Source organism: Heterodontus francisci, chromosome 1 (assembly GCF_036365525.1).
Source record: "Heterodontus francisci isolate sHetFra1 chromosome 1, sHetFra1.hap1, whole genome shotgun sequence".
NCBI lineage: Eukaryota > Metazoa > Chordata > Chondrichthyes > Heterodontiformes > Heterodontidae > Heterodontus > Heterodontus francisci.
Genome location: NC_090371.1, coordinates 77627341 through 77641842, shown reverse-complemented (window position 1 = coordinate 77641842; position 14502 = coordinate 77627341). Strand labels below are relative to the sequence as shown.

Below are 14502 nucleotides of genomic sequence, written 5' to 3'. Positions count from 1 at the left end.
CAATTAAAGCAAAACGTTGACAAATACCACCTTACCTTTACAAATTTCAATTACTGTTCTGGTGAATCATGAATTACTTTACATGTTTTTAAAAAAAGAGAGCAAAAGCAGCCAGAATGTAAAACAATCGTTAACCCTGGCTTTAGATCATGCAAACAGTCCATTGTAATTTACCTTTGTATGGAATGCCATAGTGAAACATGAAACCCATTTTATATTATTCCCTGGAAAGTGTTATAAGTGTTAATAGTGTGTGTGTGTATATATATATATATATATATATATATATATATATATATATATTATGACATCTTCCAAAGAGGATTGTTGCTTGATATAAATTTACAAATCAGAAGTCCAGTATCAAAAAGAAACAAATCAGATGTGTAGATTCTTATTTCTACTCAATGGCATTAATATTTGCTTCATGTTTAAATTATGCATATTATTTTTGTTACTCGCCATCTCCATGAAAAGATAAACTGTTCATTGAAGTCTGGAACTTTTCCCGAAAGAGTTGTTGAGGCCAAGTCATTTGAAAATTTCAAAACAGAGATCGATAGATTTGTGTTCGGAAGTGTATTTAGGCTTATGGAACCAAAGCAATTAAATGGAGTCACAAATCAGCAATCATCTAATTGAATGGTGGAACAAGCTCAAGGGCAGAATGGCCTATTCCTGTTTCCATGTTCTTTCATATTATTCTGTATTGATGCATTTTTTTCCCCAAAAATAACAGGTGGATCATTTGTTAAAAAGTTTACAATTGGAACCTGGGCAGTTTTTTTTTAAATGCCTCTACTTCACACCTGGTGCATTTTGAAAAATGAATTCTTAAAAAAAATCAGAATGTCAGCAGCACAGATTGTCTTAAATGGATTACTTGTTCTTAAAGGCTTCAAGTTAAAAAATATTAGCAGAGACGAATAATAGATCCAGCCACCAGGGGATTGGGGTGACTGTTCAACTTCAGCAGGAGCTCAAAATGGGTGGTAGCCAATTTTCACCACTCTCTCCGCACCCTGAAGTAGAATTTCATCCCAAAATCTCCAAAGCAGTCTTCAGTTCTGCCTTTCAATTTATTGCATATGCGGCTTCTAAAGCGTATCAAGCTAAATGATCGACACAGACTTTTATGCTCACTTGTTCCAGTAAGGAATGCCTCAAGAGTTGAATGCAACAGCCATATTTATTCTAGTAGGTGGTTATAAAGAGGTGGTAGCAGCAAGCTAAAAGGTCACTGCCAGCCTCTCTAGCACGCACTACAATGGTTCAAGAAAGCACCCACCTCCATCTTCTCAGGGAAACTAAAGGTGTGCAAATCATCGTCAACCTTACTAGTGACACCCACACCTCGAGAATGAAGAACAACTTCTGTTCTTTCAGAAAACTTCATTAGGACCAATTTTGTACATTGTTTCTCTGGGCACCATCAGGAAAAAAAAACTAAACACACACGCAGAATTTTCCTTATTCCCCATACTGCTTTTTCCCCTTTGACCAAGATATGCTAAACAAAGCAGATCCTACTGCAATAACAAATGTGGATGGGTCAGAAAGCAGGAGGGCAGGAAATGGACATTTAGAATATATTCAGAATAAAAAAAGAAACAACCCATAGGTAGGTTTGAGATTATACATGTGCATTGAGAATTAGAAAACAAATGAGACATGATCAAAACAAAAATATGTGAAACATGATAAAGTTTTAATAATTCTTTACCCTCCATGGCAATAAACATCAATGTATTATAGGCTTGGCTTTCAGAAATATTGCTAAAATTAAACATTGAAAGATCAGGACAATAACCAAAAAAATTCCTATTTCCAGTGGCTGACTGGCTATATAATGCCAGCATTTTCTTTTTAAACTTCAAATCTTCAGAATTTATGCTTTTCTGTATACAATAGTTAGTGATTGGTCTCTGAACGTAAATCTTTACCAACAGGTTGGAGCTAGAATGAGAAAATAACTGGTTCTTGTAATGTAATTCTATAGTATTTTGCTCCACTTTCTACAATTTCTCTTTCTCCCAAAATGGCCAAGTGATTATCAGATACATATGTAATTTAGCTAGATTTAAACTGAAAGTGAAGCTGCATAATAATTTTTATACATAACAGTAAATAAACACAGCAATTGAACTCTCATTTTGAATGATATACTCAACTGCTTGTGAATGTACTCAAATGTACAAGAAAAAGTCCAACTAGAAGCAATTCATATATACAAACAATCAATATGTACATTGTATTCTTTCACACGTGGATTTAAATCACCTGAGAAACAGTTTGTGTCAAAAATTTGTTACTTACACAAAATCAAGCATTTCTAAAACAAAAAAATTATACAATAGTGCTTTATTTAAACCTCTTCATTTCAGTTAAACCAGAAAAAATTGATGTGTCCAAGAAACATTTTAAATCAACATCTTCACAACAACTTGTAAGATTGTACTGATTTTCTGACTGATTGTATATATAAATGTGCAAAGATGCAATTTAATGATCTTCCATATTCATAGTTTTAGTTCAACTTAGATAATGCCTGGGACTTAATAAAGCAAATCCTTCAGGAACTAAAATAGAAATTCTGGATTAAAATGTTGGCAAACATATTTAATGATTGAATAATCTGAATCAGTAATCACGATAATTTATAGTTTGAAAGCAATCCAAAATGCAATATTAACCTGACATTCTACAGTACCAGTCACCATATACCTGAAAGGTTTCAACTTTTCTGTTTTAACATTTAAAAAAACAGAAATAAGTACTCTGTTCTAACTAATAGCAGGGCTGTCTGAAAGCTAAGATTCAGTCTTTCATTGGATAGTCAACACAGCAAATTTGAGATGCTCGTGGTTCTGAATATTTTAACAAGTCAGCTTTTCTTTGTTACAATTATTATTTGCAGTTCAACCGTTCCACTTTGCTACATATACCAGGGCTTTACTGTAAGAAAGGGTTAATGAAGTGTATGTACTTGATTCAATTCTTTAAGGGCATCATTTGACATAATTGAAAGACAGCCAATCTTGCATCACTCTTTCCCCCTCCTAACTGAATTATTACTGTGGAATGTTCTTGGAATTATTCACCCAAAAGGAATGCACACTTTTATATATCAATCAACACATCTAAAAACAATGAAGTATTGGTATACTTGGAAAATAGTCAAATTTGTAGTTGCAGTTGGGGGTGCAGAGGTGCATTACTGAATAAACAAGCAACTCAAAAAGAACTGCCCTCAAAATCTGAAGCTCACTTATGAAGAGTCAGATGAGCTGAGTTGGTCATGCATTTTGTCTAGTGCTAGTTGCATACTCCAAATGCTCAGAGGTCTCATGTATGCCAGAGAACGATAAATGTTCTTTTTGCAGTATGCTTCAGGGGTCTGAAAAGCCATGCCAAGACGTTCCCACACTGTCCTGTAGGTACCCTCTGCAGTCTTCAAACCTTCAGCGATAAGTCCCTATGAATCCCCAGGGAAAGGATTCATTTAAAAGATTAATTTTAAGGGTAAGATTAACATGTTGCATTGTTAACTAGTTTTAAAGAACCAAAAAAAGTGCTCAAAAGCTATCTTCATGCTTCCAATTCATGCATTTTTAAATAAAGCGATACAAGCACCATTAATGAAAAATTTAATGCAAACTTGTGCTGTTAAATATTAGCTGTTCTACCAGCTCCATATTGAAGCATCATCATCACACAATCTAATGTTAGTTTTAAAGTTTATTTTTCCCTCCACATTTTCTCCCTGCTCATATTGGGATATGGTTCCACAAACACAAGAGTAATACCTAATGCTAATGCAGAATTGCCACTTGATATAAGCCCAGAGCAGCAGGCCATTCTACACAGGAGAGAAAGCTCACTCATCTGGTCCTTCCCTGACAACCACATGTGTACTTTCCAGCAAGGCTCATTAGATGAGAGCAAGAACCACTAGATTAGGATTAAGAGCAACAACACTTCGATTAATTTCCGCTCACTTGCATAAAAGCCAAGGGGTCAATTATAATACTCAGGCAGACTGAAACTCAACATAGACCAGGCATTGAACCTGGTTGAGTTGGCATATTTCCTGATATCGTGACTAGTTTAGTGCACATACACTATGCTGATATATTAGAAGCCCAGAAAACTGTAATATTTTAAATATAAAATGAGCCAGATATTGGCAAATCCAGTACCTCTTGGACATATGCTCAGAGGAATATCCTTAAAGGATAGCTTTCATCTATTGGCTGATCACACTCCCAATGTCTCACACTGAGCTTAAATCTCACCTAGTCAGAAATTAATGAAGTGCGCACGGGCGGGTGGGGGGGGGGGGGGGGGGTGCCCTTTTCTCCCAAGTAGACCTCCAGTTATGAAAACCTTCCGTCAACTGCATTTAAAATGATGTGAACTAAGCATTTTGGCACATTTCTGTAAGGTAGTACAGAACTCGAGTATTGCTGAAAAACAGATAATTTTGTCAAAGCTTTTCATCTTGCATTCATCAGGACAATTTGCAAGAATACCAATGTAAGGGAAAGCAACAAATTAATACTTTATTTAGCAAGGTACAGACCATACCCAACCAGCCCATGCTTGCAAAACTCAAAATACAGTGTCCAACATTAGATGTGATTCCGTGATTGGACAACATCTGCTAAATAATCTTCAGTGTGCTAAGAATTACACTGACAACCAATTTAAAACGGTCAGTCGGGCTCACAGGGTGGCGCATTTGCACGTACTGGAAGCTACATATATTAATACACATGGCTCTGTTCTTTGCAAACAGAAAGAGCATGTACGCGCATTGCATCTGTTTCAAGTAAACAAAATAAGTGACAGCCATTCGCTGGTTCATTCCTCAGGGAAATGCCTTGACTGGAGTCAAGCTGCCTGGTTTAAATTTCAAACAAAGCTTAGCAGTTAACTGTCAGTCACCATAAACTGGTACATTCTCCATGGCAACGCCTCTACCAGAGTCCACTTGCCAACCAATCAGCAGTCTCCTCTTATGGTATAGATTTGTTGCTTTCCCTTACATTGGTATTCTTGCGAATTGTCCTGATGAGTGCAAGACGAAAAGCTTTGACAAAATATCTCTGTTTTCAGCAATATTCAAATTTCTATAAGGGTTCAACTTCCGTACAAGATCAAGTGTTTGTGTGAAATGGATATTGGTACAAAACAGAAGTCTCCTAGAAACTAAATGTGGTCAATAACTAAACCTCATTTGCAAATTATCGGAGTATTTACAATAACACTACTTGTTTGTCAGTTTCCAGATTTTCAACAATGTAAATCATTCATTTTCAATTATAAACACAACTAAAATACATAACAAAGTTCATGTACTATACATTAAGTTAATTTTGTAGCTTTTTGTCAGAATGATCTAGATTTTGAAACAGTACATCTTAATAACTCACCTCTTGTATCATAGTGGCTGCCAGACCATAGACTACCCCAATCCAAACCTCATCTGATTGGACACTGGATGTGTCTATTGTACCATTGGGTCTCATTCCATTTACTGCTCCCATAGTCCCATTGGCAAAACTCATTACATTCAAGTCAAAGATAGTCTTTAGTGCACATAATATATGAGCTTTTGGAAATACCTGTAAATATTAAATGATATGCCTACTTTAGCAACATAATGTGTGAAATATATATACAAGAGACATCTACAAGATACCCTGTAGCAACTCACCAAGGCTCCTTAGACAGCACCTTCCAAACCTGTGACCTCTACCACCTAAAAGGACAAAGGCAGCAGATACATGGGAACACCACCAACTGCAAGTAGCCCTCCAAGCCACACACCATCCTGACTTGGAACTATATCACCGTTCCTTTACTGTCGCTGGGTCGAAATCCTGTAACTCCCTTCCTAACAGCACTGTGGGTGTACCTGCACCCCAAGGACTGCAACAGTTCAAGGCAGCTCACCACCACTTTCTCAAGGGCAATTAGAGATGGGTAATAAATACTGGCCTAGCCAGCGACACCCACATTCCATGAACAAATAAAAAAAATTAAGGGAGCATTTCCGCAGCATTTGGGCCATGATTGCAGATTGAAGGCATCCAATGACCTACTGAGAAAATGCATCAATGCCGTGGTAGTACAAAGCTATACAGAACAGCAAACTTTCCGGTTTAATTCCTGCTTAGTCTGAATTTGCTGATATTAGCCATGACATCAACATGGAGACATAGCACCCTTAAACTTGGGAGGGATTGGAGAGGTGGAAGAATAATAAAGCCAAGGCACCTGCTCCCGATACTAACTAGTGACCAGAGCTGGAAAACGCACCAGTATAAGGACAGGGCAAGAATAGGATTAGGCTCAGTTGTGAGTCTTCCCACAGTCAAATAACCTGCCATTGTTCACAGTCAAAGGTCACTTGTCAAGGATGATTTAGATGAGGTGACTGCTGATACCAATAAAAGTGTATCTGAGCAGGTTGGTGCCATCAGGAGAAATGGGAAGAAACTGTGGTGGGGGTGGTCAGGTGGGAAGAGATTTTTTTCTACATTAAAAAAAAATCATGTTATGAAAGTTTGTAAAAGAGTATTTAGTGGTACCCTGTATACAATACAGCTAAATGGAGCAGAGGGTTAGTCTTAGCTTTTTACTTCTATACAATAGAGCCAGAGGCATTTATGGCACAGAAGGAGGCCATTCAGCCCATCGAGTCCATGCCGGCTCTCCACAGAGCTATGCAGTCAGTCCCACTCCCTGGTTCGATCCCCGTAGCCCTGCAAGACTATTTCTCTCAGGTGGCCATCCAAATTCCTCCTGAAATCACTGATTGTCTCCACTTCCACCACCGTCGTGGGCTGTGAATTCCAGATCATTACCACCCAATCCGTTAAAAAAAGTTCTTCCTCATATTCCCCCTGCATCTCTTGCCCAAAACCTTCAACCTGTGTCCTCTAATCCTCGTACCATTAGTTAATGGGAACAGTTAGTCCTCGTCTACCTTATCTAAGCTTGTCATAATCTTGTACATCTCTATTAAACTTCCTCTCAATCTCCTTTGTTTCAAGGAGAACAACCCCAGCTTTTCCGATTTAACATAACTAAAATCCCTCTTCCCTGGAACCATTCTGGTAAATCGCCTCTGCATCATCTCAAGGACCCTCACATCCACCCTAAAAGTGTGAACAGAATTGGATGCAATATTCCAGTTGGGGCCTAACCAGACCTTTATAAAGGTTCAGCAGAACTTCCCTGCTTTTGTACTCAATGCCTCTATTTATAAAGCCCATGATCCCATATGCTTTACTAACCACTCTCTCAATATGTCCTGCTACCTTCAAAAATCGATGCACATGCACCCCCAGTCCCTCTGTTCCTGCACACTCTTTAGAATGGTGCCATTAAATATATATTGCCTGTCCCTTGTAAGGGGAACACATTTTTAAGCGATGTTTTTTCAGCTATTTGCTTGTAACAGTTTTTCTGGATTTCAGTTTGTGGTTTAACTGCTCTACCAAATTGCAAAATGTACTCATTACAGATGCAAACTGGGACTTGGTGATTTCATGTGCAGAGTTTGCCAAAGGGTGGTAGGGACATGGAGTGCAGAGGACATCAGAACAAAGGGAGAATAATTCTAATCACGGACATCATCGCTGGGGGTCATTTTGGACTTTTAAAAAATAAAGATAGTTTTAACTGAACAGGGACGCACACATACACAGGCATGTTAGGACACGTCATTAAGGTGATGGCCCAGCCTATTAGAACATCAGACACTCTGTCTACAACAACTGTCGTAGACAATGGCCTCTCTGGATATGTGTGAATGGCTTTCTTCCTGCCTTATCAAGATGCAGATATCCTATCTATAGCTGGTATGCATCGGAGAACCCCCCCCCCCCCCCCCACTGCTGAGAGCAGGAGATGACCACATGGAGGTGGTCTTGCATAGTCATGGTGGGATTGATAAGACACTGAAACCCAATCGGATGACCCGATTCGAGATAATACTTTATATGTCAAGGGACCAGGGTCAGAAAGGGGCAGAAAGCCACAACCCACAAAGACACTGTTGCTGCATTCAGGAAGAATGACTTGGTCACTGAAGACGTGAAAAGACGTGAAGGCAACTCGTTCAGCGGACCGACCACCCAGGAACGAACTCTTGCACGCGAGGTTACCAACTACCAGTACAGTGAGTATAGTTGTAGTTTGGGTAAACTAGCTTGAGGACACAAATTCTTGTTATGTGGTATTGATATCAAGAGTAAGGCACAATTCCACAATATTAAGGGGGAAAGTACCTGGGGTAAACAGGTGACTGTGTTACACCCTATTCCTTCTGCCAAAATGCATCCCCTCTCACTTGTCAGTATTAAATTCCATCTGCCACCTCTCTGCCCATTCTGTTGGCCTATCTATGTCCTGTTGCAGACAGTTCATATCATCCTCATTGTTTGCTGCACTTCCAAGTTTGGTGTCGTCAGCAAATTTTGAGATTCTACTTTGTATTCCAAGATCCAAGTCATTTATATATATCAAAAAAGCAGTGCTCCCAGCACTGACCCTTGGGGAACACCAGTGTCTACCATCCTCCAGTCTGAAAAACAACCAATTACTACAGCTCGCTGTTTTCTCTCCATAAGCCAATTTTTTATCCAATTGGACCTTACTATTCCATGAGCTTCAATTTTCGTAACCAACCTTTTATGTCACACCTTATCAAATGCTTTCTTAAAATCTATATAAACAACATTCACTGCATTCCCTTCATCAACCCTTTCTGTTACTTCATCAAAAAATTCAATTAGATTAGATTATGGCGGCCGTAGGAGGTGCAACATGATGTTTCAGCAGAAATAGATTGTTATTGGCATGAAGCACCCATTTCCTCAGCAGGTACCTTGTTTGAAACCATGTCCTGAATGTATGCATATCCACAGATCTTTGAAGGTAAAAGGACTGGTAGATAAGGTGGTTATTAACCAAGGCATTGAATACAAGAGTAGGGAGTTTATGTGCTAGAACTGTATAAAATACTAGTTAGGCTGCAGTTAGAGTACTGCATACAGTTCTCGTCACCGCATTACAGGAAGGTTGTGATTGCACTAAAGAGGGTACAGAGGAGATTTACGAAGATGTTGCCAAGAGTGCAGATTGTTCGTTATGAGGAAAGATTGGATTGGCTAGAGTTGTTTTCCTTGGAACAGAGGAAGCTGAGGGAAGACTTAATTGAGCTGTACAAAATTATGAGGGGGCTGAATAGAGTGGACAGGAAGGGCCTATTGCCCTTAGCAGAGAGATCAATATCCGGGGGCATAGATTTAAAATAATTGGCAGAATGTTTAGAGAGAAGTTGAGGAGAAATTGTTGCACCCAGAGGGTGGTGGGAGTCTATAACTCTCTGCCTGAAAGGGTGGTAGAGGCAGAAATGCTCATCACATTTAAAAAAATACTTGGACATACACTTGAAGTGCTGTAACTTAGAGGGCTACGGGCCAAGAACTGGAAAGTGGGATTAGACTGTGTAGCTTTTTTCCAGCTGGCACAGACACAATGGGCTGAATGGCATCCTTCTGTGCGTATATTTTCTGTTTCATTATTTCAGTAGTCTCTGTTCCTGAAGGTTAGATGATAAGGGGGACCAGAGCATGCAGAATGTGTCCTGGTGGTCACAGTTTCACCAGCACTCGCATGCCTGGGTTGGGCGGAATTATTTAAGTTTAGGTATTGTGAGATGTATGTGCCAGAGGATTCTGAGTTTGATCCTCTCTCATTCTGCTACAAGTGATGGGTAAGGACCTTTCACAGTGCCTCCTTCCAGTCTTCCCATGTGCATAACTTCCAAGATGAACCCCTAGGTGCTACATGGGTTTTAATGTGCCTCCTGGTAGAGATGGACAGTACATCGTAGAATGCAGAGGTCGAAGCACTTCTTCACACAAAGTGCAGTGGAATTCTGGAATTCTAGCCCCCAAAGGACTGAATTAACATTTCAAAACTGAAAGATAGATTTTTGTTAGGCAAGGGTGTTGAGGGTTACAGATGGATCGAGTTAAGATGCAAATCAGTCAAGATCCAACTGAATGGCATCGGAATCTCTGGCAGATCAACACATTGGGAAGAACATGAAGAGGCCCACTGACACCTTTAGTGCAAGTTTCCCTGCAGACTTAATCAGCGTGCCTTTCTTTTTCTTTCATTTGAATTTTAACAGCACTATATTACTAGCTGAATAGGTTCCCATCACGCGTTTCCAGTTGCCTCCGGAGCTTTTAAACTGAATGACATACCCCTGAATCAGTTCTATATACTCAGTATCAAAAGACAACACACAGCAGAGTGAAACAATATGACAGGTTGCAGTAATGGGTCAACTGACAGCAGGAAAAAACAGTATTTGAAAATTCAGTTAAAATTAACTCTATTTTCCAATCTTATGTGTTTCTGTGACATTAAGTAGTAGAAAGCAGTTTAGTTTGTGCAGACAAATACTAAGTGATGGCAACTACCAAAAGTGCCAAAAACTGTATAATGACAGAGACAATTGTCAATAAGACCATGTAAGATTATTTTTCTCCTCAAAAAGACACACATTTTAGAGCTTTGGCAATATCATTCAATCTCTCAAACATGCAAAATTAAGAAAAGCATTCAATATGATTACCTCGTATTCACCATCTCCAAGGCCACAAGCTCGCAGAAACCACTGTCCAGCACATTGGTCTGACATCACACTGTTTGAATAGCACTTCTTACTGCTGTCATAATTGTAGTATTTACCTGCAAGATTAGCAGAATTCATATTCAATAGTTTTCTCCACAGAAGGGTTGCTAAAATCCAAAAACTCAGTTGACAGACATGTCAGAACATCTATTTCAGTCATGTTAAAAAAAACTCTGGGCTAGGAGAATAAGTCATGCAGGGTTCAATGCATTTCCCCCTCTCAATGTAAAGTTCACACGCACCCGCCCCGGCTCATGTTATGGGCCACCAACTGGTTGTGGGCACAGCAGGAAAAAATGACACTTCTTCAGACAGCTTGCTAACCACAATGCAGTTGGTTTGAGAACCTCAGATACAAACTGCACCACTGCACAGTAAACTGTCAGTAAATTAGTTACGCTATGATATGCAACAAGCTTTGAATGAACAATATTCATTTTCCTTCAAATTATGCACAAAGTAAGAAATTCCAAGAGGTGCAGAGTGTCATCTGGAATACCTGCATATTTTTTTTAAATCTGAAAGAGACTTTCCCCATCTTGGCCCTGGCCATACTTAGCAGTTCCACGTTGCCCAGTCATTTGATGTGGATTTAATTAATTTTTCAACAAATAAGCTTGGTAAACACTCTGATCAATTAGCTTCAAATTGTTTGTTTTGGATGAAATAATTTTTGTACACCACACAGAAAATTTGCACATAGGAGTCACACACCGTAAGATCTAAGGAGTAAAGGAAAAAGAAAATGCCTAGAAGGAAGCAAGTTATTTATCAATTTATTAAAAAAAGTTGTTAAAAATTCTCCAAAAATAGTTAGTACACATGTACTGTGTTGACCTCTGCATAACTGCTAAATAGATCTGTCATCTCTTCTATGTAGTATACATACCTTAGAATGGAGAACCTGACTGATTAATACTTTTTGCAGAGGCAAACCCAAAACTGGTGGTGATGTAGAGAATGAGGATCCCCAACACAACACATCTGCTCCATTAATGCATAACAGCACTAAAGATTTTTGCTTTAAGTCCATTTTCTTATAAGTTAATGACAGGAGCTCCCCTCTACTCCAAAACACATGTTCAGCTTTCATCTGTTCTATCCAGCAGGTTGGTCGAGAATCAGTGACAGTCAGCTTGAAAGCTAGTATTTTTTTCAATCGTAACTTTTTAAAAAATCTAAGTACAAATATGATAGCTCAATTCAGGAAGGCTTACCATTCCATAATATCCTCTCAAATGCTTCTTTTCCTCTTTCTAGTATGTCTGTGTATTTTTTGTAATCTCCATCATTTTTCAAGATCTCCGCCATCTTGCACATAACACACACAGATGCTAACCAGAGCCCTCCACAGTAGGCACTGCAATTTGCACAAAGACAGCTAAATTAAGTTGAACTGTAGATGCATATTTGTCTTACAGAATTATCCAAAAAAGGCTGCTATAGTTAGAATTATATTCCATGTTACTCATGAAACTGCCAAAAAAAGCATCAGATTTTAAACAGATATCATGATGCTGCAATATACTGGCACACAATACATAACAGGACAGCAGCTCACGTTCATGTCCACAATCCACACACTCTGTAAACACTAATTCTCAGCCATGTAGAGAAGCATGGAGTACAGGCCAGCTTTTGGCCAAAAGGGTGAGTGGCTGTATACAGGCTAGTCATCCCAGCAACCATCTTATGTGGCTTAGTGTCAAATTCTGTTTGATAATGCTCCTGTGAAGTGCCTTGGAATATTTCACTTTGTTAAAGGCATGTTGTTAAGAACAGCAGAAACCAGAGAAGATTACCTGCCTATGGTCTTTGTAAGAAATAATGCATAGCCCAATGGAAGAGTAGAGGAAAGATGCAAGTAAAATGCAAAGGAAAAGAGCAGATTTCAATTATTCTCGAATAAATTCACTTGCTCTTTTAAAGGATAATAAATAACATTGATTTCCTACCTAGGTCCTGTTACAGCCCATCCATCATATGTCTGGTCCGCATAGCCAGAGTTTTCAATAAGTCCATCTCCATCAGTATCAAACTTCAACTCAGACTCCATGACAGCCTAAAAGCAACAATCATTGAATGAAGCTGCAACCTCAGTTTACAATAGTTGTGAATCGTCAACTTACTGCAAACTCCTCACGCTGAAAAATATAAAAGCTGAATCCAGATTCCTAAAGTTAACTGCTTTTGGTGTGGGCCTTCTTCATTCCTTAAATGTCATGAAACAAGAAAACCTACCATCTTCACAAAAGAAAATTACCCGAATATACTGCTGTTTAAAAAAAATTCATCTCAATTAACAGAGTAAGAAACCTTCATTCAGCCCATTAATCCTACCAGAGTTTGTGTAGTTATTTTATCACCATCTTCTCTCCCAAATCACCTTTCAATCCTAGTTCAGGAAGCACTAATTTATTTTCCACTACTGAAAAACAAATCAAGCAATCCTGTTAAACATCTATCTCACCCCCAATTCTGCTTAACATTTGAAGATTATCATACCTACAATAAGCAATCTAGCATTCATCCTCATTAACCTCCCATCAATAAAAGGGTTGGTTGGATTAAATTTTGTTACCTGCACAACCTTACCATACTTTGTTCAAAAAAGCCTAGATCAATCAATGGATGAGTAAGAAACTACATGAACTGCATGAACCGCATTCAATAAATCAGCACTATTATAACAAGTGTGATTTTAGTTATGCAAAAATTTAATTTTAGTTATTCATTTAGAAAATTATTTTGTCAATGATTTTTAGTGATATTTGATGAAAAACACACTGACTATAATGACAGCAACTGATGCTAGTCAGAAAAACTAAATTAGATTTTCAACAATAAAGCTTGCAAAATATGATTTGAACCATTTTTGTCCAGCAAAAGCATATTTTCAAAGTCTTCAAGTCCTCAAGACATCTAATGGGGACTTCACATCCAATGAATTACTTTGTCTTAAGCAAGCAAAAGTGGCAGTCAATTTTAATACATGAAAGTCCCCATGAACAGCAAACGATTAAGCAAATTGCCATGGATCTTTTACACCCAATTTTAGCAGGTAGACAGGCCTTAATTTAATGTCTCACTTCTGACAATATAACATTCCCTCAGTACTGCGCTGGCATGTCAGCCTGCTTTGTGAAGTTGGGCTTGAACCAGTTCAGTTCAGGGGTTAGAGTGCCACCAACTAAAAAAAAAAAGTGCTACAAATTTCAGATCTGCACTAGATATTTTCTTGGGCTCAGCATCACTGGTCTCTCTTGTAAATAGATCCAGCACTCCTTTCAATCAGGAATTTACCTTGACCGCCAAATATTTAGTCATATAATTATGCAACCCAGGATTGCGACTGGAATCTCACACATGCCCCAGTATGCGTTTCCTCTAGTTTCCAGGAGACTAAATGATGCATGCTTGGGACTAGGCAACTTATAAGCAAACAGGCATATGTGAGCAAACAGGGCCATGGCAACAGTGGAATTTTATCTGTTCCATAAAATTTGTAACAGAAAACAAAATATACCACACTATCCCCGTTAGCAGACAAAATGCACTTTGCTGATTAGAAATCTCAAACCAATTGGCACTCAACTTAGAGAGGGAGCTGCCACTCTGCTGATTTCTTTACAAGATCTCTAGAAAACCATGTTCCTTTCTTAGCTAGACAAAGTCAAAGGTGTGGCCCCATAACTACTCCAACTCTCCATGCTCAAGAATTAGGTATAATTGGTAGCTCAACTGGCCATCACCTTCCTAAGTTTGGCAGGTAACTGAGC

General features: G+C 38.7%; 1 protein-coding gene across 2 annotated transcripts in view; it reads right to left on the bottom strand.

Moving 5' to 3' along the window:
* Positions 1–1687: 1687 nt before the first annotated feature.
* gba2 (glucosidase, beta (bile acid) 2) overlaps positions 1688–14502 on the bottom strand; it is a 79582-nt gene continuing 66767 nt past the window's right edge. For both annotated transcript variants that reach the window (XM_068032343.1, XM_068032349.1), the window contains 5 exons: positions 12679–12785; positions 11941–12083; positions 10664–10779; positions 5436–5627; positions 1688–3475 (listed from right to left, as the gene is read on the bottom strand). In XM_068032343.1, coding sequence (XP_067888444.1) covers positions 3269–3475; positions 5436–5627; positions 10664–10779; positions 11941–12083; positions 12679–12785 — 765 coding nt within the window. In that variant the 3' untranslated portion in view covers positions 1688–3268. The remainder of the gene's footprint in view (positions 3476–5435; positions 5628–10663; positions 10780–11940; positions 12084–12678; positions 12786–14502) is intronic.